Source organism: Tupaia chinensis, unplaced genomic scaffold (genome assembly GCF_000334495.1).
Source record: "Tupaia chinensis unplaced genomic scaffold, TupChi_1.0 Scaffold000292_1, whole genome shotgun sequence".
In the NCBI taxonomy this organism is placed as follows: domain Eukaryota; kingdom Metazoa; phylum Chordata; class Mammalia; order Scandentia; family Tupaiidae; genus Tupaia; species Tupaia belangeri.
Window position 1 is genome coordinate 2854806 of NW_006159777.1, and position 9911 is coordinate 2864716.

A 9911-nucleotide genomic window follows, 5' to 3' on the forward strand; every position below is an offset into this window, starting at 1 on the left:
GCGGGAAAGGGTCAAGCCACCCCCTAGGAAGGATGGCTGTGCCACAGTCCCTTCTCCATTCTCCTCTTGAGAGTCTGGACATGTACGCACGCACCCCCGTTGTGTTTGTCAAGCTGCTGGGTCTAGGACTTGCACCGTGCAGTTAGTCACAGGGGGTCTCGCACCTTAACCACCCCCAGCGCCACCTACTGGCCCTTTGCTTCTGAGTTCTGAAACTCTTGGCCCCAGAAATGAGTTGAATGTGAAATCTCCACTTCCCATTTCAAGTGGGTGAACAAGACAGAGCGTTTTCTTACGGTCTGCCTGGTCCCACCCCACAGCTGCCACTGTTCTGGGACACCTCTCGGGCGTGCGATCACTGCAGCTCTGAAACTCTGTGCTGTAGGTCGGACCTCCTGACATCCGTCTTCTCCCCTTCTGTAATTCGGTGATGTTCCTCACAGGGGAAAGGTCTGGGCTTGTGTCCCGGGACTGCCCTGTGCGTGGGGGACACTTGCCTGTGTGCCTGAGATCTGGCCTGGCCGAGCTTGGGAGATGGCAGATCAACAACTCTTTCTTTTTCTCTCTCTAATAGAAGAAATAAGTTAATAAGCTTAAATTTAAAAAGAAAAGGATTCTGGGCGTCAGCAGGTGATGTGATTAAGGTTCTGGACTCCCACATGGCTGACCGTGGTTTGTGTTCTGGACCTGGCAACTTGAAAAGTCACACTGGTGGGTGTGCATGCCTGCCTAAACCCCCAAGAGGAGAGTGGAGGAGAGAGGATTGCAGCGTGGCATCATCCCTGGGCGGTGGTTTCTCACGTTCCTTCTCTCTGTCTCTCCCTGGCGAGTGCCTGCGCCCTGTAGCAAAAACTCAAAAAACAAGAACAAAAATTCTGTTCAAGATCTCTTTAGGCTCAGAATTCTCATGGATCAGTGTTCTCTGTATAATGTTTTTTTGTGCCTTGAAGAGTGCTGTTGATACACCATTAAAATAAAATAAAAGAGGGACCAGCAATTAGTGTAATGTCTATGTCGCTGAACTCCCATGTAGTCGACCATGGTCCGAGTCCCGGACCCTGTGGCCTAAACTCAGGCCGGGCGTGTGTGCATGCCTGCCCAAGATCCTGAGAGGAGAATGGAGGAGAAGGGATTGCAGCATGGCCATCCCCCTGGGGGTGATTTCTCACTTTCCCTCTCTCTGGCCCTCTCTGGCAGTCACATGCACTCTATGGAGAAAACACAAATAAATAAATAAATTTAAAAATAAAAGAAAATTAATAAAAAGGGAAATAAACATGACAAGCCTTACCATAAAGGAGATTTGTGCATAGGGCATGGATTAATAAATTACTCCTGGGACCAGCATTTAGCGTAATGGCTATGTCGCTGGACTCCCACGTAGCCGACTGTGGTTCGAGTCCCGGACCTGGTGACTTAAAACTCATGCCGGGGGCGTGTGCGTGTGTGCCCAAGATCCCGAGAGGAGAACGGAGAACGGAGGAGAAGGGATTGTGGCATGGCCATCCCCCCTGGGGGGGTGATTTCTAGCTTCCTGTTTCTCTGTCTCTGTCTGTCTGGCGAATGCACGTGCCCTATAGCGAAAACCTCTCCGAAAAAAAAGAAAAAAAAATTACTCCTTTTTTATTTTTTATTTTTTTAAATTATTTTTTTCAGAGAGATTTTTGCTACAGGGTGTGTGTGCTCACCAGAGAGAAACAGAGAGACAGAAAGCGAGAAATCCCCGCCCTGGGGGGATGGCCATGCTGCAGTCTCTTCTCCTCCATTCTCCTCTCAGGATCTTGGGCACGCATGCGCATGCACCCGGCGTGAGTTTAAGCCACCGGGTCCATGACTAGAACCACGGTCGACTACATGGGGGTCCAGCGACATAGCCATTATGCTAACTGCTGGTCTCCAAATTACTCCTTTTTAAAAGTTTATTTTCTGTGAATGCAAGAGAGATGCAGAGACAGAGACCAAGAGACAGCGTCCCAGCCTGGTCTCGATGCCCTGTCCATCTCCAGCCTTCAGCCGGCCCCAGACTGTGGGCATCCGTCTTCCCGACATGCTCAGGGAAGCTGCTGGGCTTGAACTGGGAACCTTCCCACGTGGGATGCCCTGCAGAGCAGTGCCTTTTACCGCAGGCCACTTTTTGGCCCCAGGTGTTAGGTGTTTTTTTGTTTTGTTTTGTTTTAAAAGAGGTTTTTGCCTTAGGATGCGTGTCCTCACTGGAGAGAGAGAGAGAGAGACAAAGACAGAGAGAGGGAAAGTGAGAAACCACACCCAAAGAGGATGGCCACGCTGCAGTCCTTTCTCCTCTGTTCTCCCAGGATCTTGGGCGCACATGCACAAGCGCCTGGCATGAGACTGAAGCCAGAGTCTAGGACTCAAACTGCAGTTGGTCATGTGGGAGTCTAGTGACATACCCTACGCTGTCTGCTGGCCTCGGGTGTTAATAGAATAGATAGGTGATGTTTTGAAGATTCCGAAGCTCTGTATTGCTTGTCTATAAAATATGAAGACTGATTATTTGCGCACCTGCTATGTGCTAGCTTTTGTGCCTGGAATGATCACACATATCTTATGCCCTCACAGTAATTCCAGAAAGTAACTATCATCTTCGTTTTATGCATTGTGGCATTGACTAGGAGAATTTGGGTGGGCTGGTCGAGGCCATACAGCCAGCCTGGTGGCCGGGCTGTTCCAGTCAGGCCCTGTGTGTTTTCCACGCCCCTCTGTGGCCTCCCACATGAGCTTAGAACCATCTCCTACTCTGGGTTTACAGACGGGGTCGCTGACGCCCAGAGGATTTTAGCAACTTGCTCAACGAGTGCTGGAGTCATGCCTAGAATTCAGTTTTCTTGAACTATTTATTAGCAATGAATAATTGCACAGTGTCACCCTGAGGTTTTAAAAGTTTATTTAGTTTTTCTGAGAAGAGAGAGAGAGAGAAACAGGCACCCCATGGGGCCCTCACAGAGTCTGCCTCGTGGGGCTTGCACCCCGCGTGTCCTGAGGAGTGCTTGGATGTCCAGGGCAGCTCTGACAGCCGTGCTGCCGTCTCGGCCGGGCAGCTGGTAGTTCTAGAAGGGCCACCAACCGGGCGCTGGGGTCACTGTTTTGCACTCCCAACACTGCACGCAAGTGTTTCCACCGTCTTGTGCTGCTTTTTGGCCAACAGCATCAGCAGTTTTGGGGAGCCGCCACTGCACGCAGAACCCACACCGCATTGCTCAGACGCTGGGTCCTTTCCTGGGAGATTTTTGCTCCCCATCTGCTCTGAGTCACCCTTCTCCCACCTCATGTTCTGGGTCGTTGGAAAATCATAACGGGTTTCTGTGAGAATGACAAACTACGCCATGACTTTTCCAACGACCCGGTAGTTGCTGGTGTCCCATGCTGTGTGATGTCTACCTCCTTATTCCAGTAAAGTCTGAGAAAAGGTTTTTCAGTCTGGAATGTCTGTCCTGCCCCTTCCCGTTTCCGCTCACCTCCTCTTCATCCTTCACGGTCCATCTCTGCTAGTCAGTGCCCCTGGTCGCCATGTTCTGATGTAGCGTCCTCCTCGGCCCACACCCACTGTCTGTCTCTCTTTACTTCCACTTTCAGTTTGTTATGGGGTGTGTGTGCTTACCAGAGAGATGGGGGGAGAGTGAGAGCGAGAGAGCGAGAGCGAGAGTGAAAGAGAGAGAGAGCGAGAGAGAGAGAGCGAGCGAGAGAGAGTGAGTGTTAAGTCTTGGCGCCCCCTGAATCCAGCACCAGTGCCCAGCTCATCACCACTGCGTCCGTCTAACCACTGCCTCCCACGTGGCAGGGCACCCTGTGTCCTGGTGCCCTCGCGTGCCAGGCGCTGGGTGGGTGGGCACCAGTGCGAGAGTCCAGAAACAAAGGTGACTTCGTTTTGACTCGGCCCCTCTAGCTGCCGCAGCGCTGCCCGGGGAGACACCAGCAGGTGCGAGGGTCTGACATGCACTTCACAGGCCAGTGACTGTTCCTGCCCACAGCCGGAGGCCAGAGAGCACTTGAATGCCTATGGACGCAAGATCGATGAGATAAATGATATATCGTAGAACGGAATTATACAGCCCAATGCATGACGAGAACAGCATGCGGAATCTGACGTCGTGCACAAGGGGTCTTTAGAGAGTCCATGACAGATACATACCGTGAAAAAGACGCATGGATTTCAGGATCATTTGCATTGACGTTACTTGGTACTGTCACTGCATTTCCCCACAAGCTCATTGGAGGTGTGACGGTGCGTGAGACGACCTCGGGCTGCGCCAGTAGCGCTCCTGTCTGCGGCTGTGAGCCTGCTCGGACGTGCGGGAAATGTCTTCGGAAGCAGAGACCAGCCAGTGATCGTACAGGTCGTCTCCCAGGAGGGGCGCGGGCTTCCAGGAGGAAGACTGCCCGCTTACACCTTCTCGTTTCTTTGCAGCTTTGAGTCTACTGCAGATATGACCTGTTAAAAAGAAACAAAGTTACAATGAAAGGAAAAGCGTCTTTCTAGAAGGCCCTGTGGGCTGTGTGTGAGGAGGGCGTGGGCACTTGGGGATTCGGCAATCCGGGAGCGAGACTGGAAACACCCTGAGCTCCTGCATGGCAAGGACACTGGCTCGCTGTTGGGCGTTCTTGCTAAAAATATGAATCCTGATGCTACTGTGAGGAACCCGAAGAGCCCGCGCATTTGAAAAATGTCAAGGTCACTAGGGACTAGGAATAGGCGGGGAGAGGGGACAGACAGTGGGGTGTGACGTGCAGTGCCACTGCAGATCCCAGACCGGAAGAACAGTGTTGCCTCTTCGGCTGGGAAAGGCGTTAGGCAGGCAGTTGGCAGATTTGGAGTCAGTCTGAAGCGAGGCTGCGGTGCAGCTTCAGGCCTCCCTTCCTGACTCGGTACCTGCTGTGGTTATCAGGACGGGTCTGGTTTTAGGAATTAAGGTCTTAAGAATTTAAAGGTAAAGAAGCTTTGTGCCTGCAACTTAGCGCGACCGCACGGGGAGACAGGAAACCGTGAAATGCTAACATCCGGGGGGCGGAGTGAAGCAATACGGGAATTCTTTGAGCTCTCTGTGCGACTTTTCTGTCGGAAATTATTTCAAAGTAAGAAACTTTAAGAAAAAGCCTCCGACATGTGACACGCTGTGACCCGGCGGCCGCGCTGGCCCTGCCCTCTGTACGTTCTCATGGCGTCCTGTGTGTGGAGACTGGGGTGTCACTGACAGGCAGTCCTGGTTTTCCTTTTTCAATAACAGCTCTGTTGAGGTATATACCACAGGAACTCACCCTGAATATCTGTACACAATTGTCTGTTTTCTTTTTCAAATGTAGCTTGTACATTCAATCACTACCCACCCTACTGTCTGAACGGTAAATTTGCCCAGCGTGCATACCCTTCGCACCAGTCCAGGTGAAGACACCATACACATGTCTTGATTATCCTCAACACACAGTCATCCATTTCTGCGTCCGTCAGTGTCTTGCTTCTCTGTTTTTCTCCTAGATTGCCTTCCTCTCACTCTCCCTTCTCCCACCCTCTTCTTTTTTCCTTTTTCATGATAGAGCTTATGTGCCTGCATGTGAGAGTGAGGGAGAGACAGAGAGGAACACCCTCTGCAGTGTCTGGCCACGCCGCCACCCTCTCCTCCAGTCCCCCAGCCCATCCACTTTTGGGCACCCACACCTGTGCCCAGTATGTTTCAGGCTGACCAGCCCAGGGATTCGAACCGCAGTCGCTATGTGGGATCTGGTCTAAGGCTGCGCACCTCAGCTTGTTTCCACTCATCATGGAGGGGCGTGGTTGGGTCTTGGCCCGTGGTCTTTCCCCTCTTGTGTGTCTGCGGCTCTCACGGGAGGCCTCCTGGGCGAGCTGCTGCCGGTGAATCCCAGCAAGGCTCTCGTGACTTTCAGTCGAAGCATTTCACCACCATCTGCAGGGCAGATGGGTTCCCTTACACAGCCTGTTTCGGAAAGGAGTAAGGTTCGGGGATGTAGATTTTGTGCCTGTCCATTGAAGTGAGGACAGACCACTCCTGTACTGAGCAAATGGGGAACAACGTTTATGTTTGCACTTTCCAAACTGTGGCCCCCAATTTGGCTCCCTCCTCCTGCCATTTTTTCCCATTTGGTGACTTACTATTTTGCCGTTCATTGTGAACAAAGGGGGATAGAAAGCCAGGGCCCTTAAGGAAAGGGCTCGGGCCGTGCAGCAGATTTGGCTGTGACCCTCCACGTGCCTGCATTTAGATCAGGGGCCTCCTGCTCCCCGGAGAACAAAGATTGCATTGGTGTTTATGATCACACACACACACACGCACACGCACCCTCAACGGGCTGTCACGCTGTGATCTCCCTGCCTGTATGGGGCAGCTGGGAACTGAACCCCATCCTGCACGTGGTCTGTGCCACCAGGGCTGGGGCCTCAGTGTGCCTAATGAAGATTGTGTTTCTGTGATAGTATGTGGTATGTGTATGTGCATCACATATGTAAGTGTGTATACACACATGCAAATACACATTAGATATACTCGACGTATATACACGTCACAAATATGTAATGTTACATTGTATGTACATGACATATATACATATACGACAAGTAGATGACATTACATGCTATGTACACATGCACATATATGTTAATACATGGTATATATGCACACCAATATGTGTTACATGATGTGTAAGTGTATTTTAAGTTTTATTTCCTCCATGAGAGAGACGGACAGGCGCAGTGAGTAGGCTGCCCGATCACATGGAGCCAGTCAACATGTCACCAAGTCTTGAAGCAAGTTGTATTGCATAGCTAGCGAGGGGACAGGAGAAACCGCAGGTCTGCCTGTCTGGTCACTAGGGTGGGCTCTTAGGGAGGAACTGCTCCTGCCCAAGTCTTCAGTGAGATCCTTTCATGCAAATGAAGGTTTCAAGCTGTACTGATCTGATTGGTTGGCTTGCGCTGCATGTTCATTGGTTCATTAAGCTGCCTGTGCAAATGGCAGCGTGAAACCTGTGCAGTCCTGCTTAGTCCAGTGCAGCCAGCTGTCCGCTCCCTCCCTGGAGGGTCAGCTAGGTGACTCAGCCTTCTCCACACGTGCAGCCTGCAAACAAACACACGGAAGAGCAGGCAGCACTAGGCTTTTCTGATTTGACTAGTTCTGGCCGGTTACACCTCGGCAAGGCCTTTACGCCACCATCCATTTCCAGCCTCCACCAGCCTGGAGCCTGCACGTGTGCGCCTGGCGTGCACAGGGAGGCTGTAGGACATGAACTGCACTACCGCTTGGCCCTGACACACACGCATATACCCCTACACGCCCAGCGAGGACCTAGAACATAGTAGGCATGCAGGACATTACTGTTACAAATAACTTCTTCATTTTTTACTGTGTTGCCCAGGTGTGTTGCCTATTAACAAAGATTTATTTCTCTTTGCTTTTCGCGATTGAAACTGTAATCTTTTACCATGTCCTTACCTACCTAGAGTCTTAGCCCCTTTTTTCTCTTCCCAGGCATGTTGCGGAGCCCCTCTGTCCTTCATGAACACGTGTGTGGTGGACAGATGACTGCCCTGCTCCCCGTGCTGCTCTAGGGGCCCGGACTGGAGCGGCCATCAGGGAAGGATGGACTCCAAAGACGAGAGCACGCACGTGTGGCAGACGTCTGCAGACCACGAGCAGAGCAGCACACAGGTGAACGGGGCACGAGGGCAGCGTGTTAGCTGGTGCCGCGCAGTGAGGCGAAGGCGTAGCCGGGCTGCAGATACGGGGCAGTGGGGGGAAGTGGCCTCCAAGAGTGGTTTGTAGGTTTTCCTTATTTGACTAGTGCTTATTTGACTGCTGCCACCCGCAGGCCCCTCTGTCTGTTCTGCACCATCCTGGCATCATGTTTCTCTCCTCCGCTTTATTTTAACCTGTTGGTGCGAGAACCTCACACTGTCACGGGCTTCCTTTATGTTTTCCGGGATGGCGTTTTGTTTTGTTTTGTTTTTGAGAGATTTTTGTTATAAGGCACGTGCACTTGCCAGAGAGACAGAAAGCGAGAAATCACCCCCAGGGGAGAAGGCCGCGCCACAGTCCCTTCTCTTCCTCTCTTCCATTCTCTCTTCAGATTTTGAGCACTCGCGCACATGTGTCTGGCATGAATCTTAAGCGGCCGGGTCTGGGACTTGAACTGCGGTTGACTATGTGGGAGTCCAGTGACATAACCATGATGCCATCTGCTGGTCCCTTCCCAGGATAGAGTTTTGACTCCTTGTGTGCAGTAAAGTACTAGGTGCATCTATAAAGTGAGGGCCTTTTCTTTCTAATTCAGAATGTGACACCTAAGGAGCATTGTCCCACTACGAGTCACCTGCTTTGGGGCTGGTCCCCGTGCACTCCGCTGTCTCCGATGGCCTGGCCTCTGTTGGACTAGCCATGTGGCCTGGCCACTGCCAGACTAACCATATGTTCTTCTGACCAGTCCGAGCCAAGGCAGGCTTCTGCATTCAGGTGGATTTGCATTTGACGATGAGTCGGTGGGAATATAGAGCCATGGTTTATATGTGACCAAAGTATAGAGCTTCATTTTTAAACATTATAATAAATACGTGGTCTTTATTCAATTTTTATTAAATTACAGTAACTATAGTTATGTAATCAAACTTATCAAAACCAGGAATTTAGCATTGAAACATTTAAACATACAAATTTTATTTAATTTAAACATTATGATAAATATAACAAATTGATCAGGTCAGCAGGTGGCATGGTTGCTAAGGCGGCTGGATCCTATGTTGCCAACAGTGTGGTCTGAGTCCTGGCCTGAGTGACTTGGAGAACATGCTGGGCTCATGCGCGTGCGTGCCCAGAATCTCGGAAGTAGGGAGACAGGGAGGAGAGGGGATTACGACGTGACCGTCCCCCATGGGGCGATGCTTTCTCTCTTCATCTCTCTTTCTCTGGTGAGTACATGCCCCCCTGGCAAGCTAAAAAAAAAGTGATCTGGTATGATTTAAAAGTCTCAGGGTGCACACTTAAAAAAAATTCAGAAATATTTTCAGTAGAATAATTGAGAATGCTGTTTTATTTCTCGAAACCATTTAAAAGACTACTTTCTTTCCTTTCCTTTTCCTTGTGTACTTGTCAGAGATAGGAATGGGGGAGGGGAGAAGGAGAGAAAGGGAGAGGCAGTGCTCCTCAGTGGGGTGTGGCCACGGTCCAGTGTTTTCTCCATTTCTTCATCCTGTCAGGGTTTGGGGCACACGCATGCACCCGCTGTGTTTTCCAGTGGGAGTCGGGCCATGGTCAGCTTCGTGAGGTCCTGTTCCTTTAACCACGTGGCTACTGGGTGGGCCCGTGAAATTTCCTTCTAACAATTGAAAACTGTGCAAGTATATGTTATCAGCCTAATTTTTCCATATACAAACCTTATCTTCATGGGCCAGTCACATTTATGTAGAAGCCAGACTAGTCATTTCGTATGAGAAGACGTCAAAGAATTTGTAGAAAGATGGAATTAAAGTACAAGTTTATTTTGGTGCCCAAAAAAGTCAAATATACGCATCATTTTTTCATAATGCACATTTCCCAAAGCCCTCCCGTGCAGAAGGACAGATGGTTGTACTTCTCGGTGTTCGATTCCGTTTGGTCACTTGGTTCTTTCTGGGAGGGAACTTGGTTTATATCATCTTGGAGACCTTCTATTCCCCTGGAGAAAACTGACATACAAAAGTTAGGCTGAGGGAACCAGCAGTTAGCGCAATGGCTGTGTCGCTGGACTCCCACGTAGTCGACCGCGGTTTGCGTCCCGGACCCGGTGGCTTAAAACTCACGCCGGGCGCGTGTGCGTGCGTGCCCAAGATCCCGAGAGGAGAATGGAGGAGAAGGGATTGTGGCGTGACCATACCCCCTGGGGGGTGATTTCTCGCTTTCTGTCTCTATGTCTCT

General features: G+C 50.7%; 1 protein-coding gene across 1 annotated transcript in view; it reads left to right on the forward strand.

The window, feature by feature from the left end:
* The window catches only part of PRDM10 (PR/SET domain 10), a gene marked incomplete in the record, with an annotated part of 96385 nt that overhangs the window by 22519 nt on the left and 63955 nt on the right, over positions 1 to 9911 (forward strand). Inside the window, 1 exon segment of the mRNA XM_014588650.2 lies at positions 7494 to 7673. Coding sequence (XP_014444136.1) covers positions 7605 to 7673 — 69 coding nt within the window.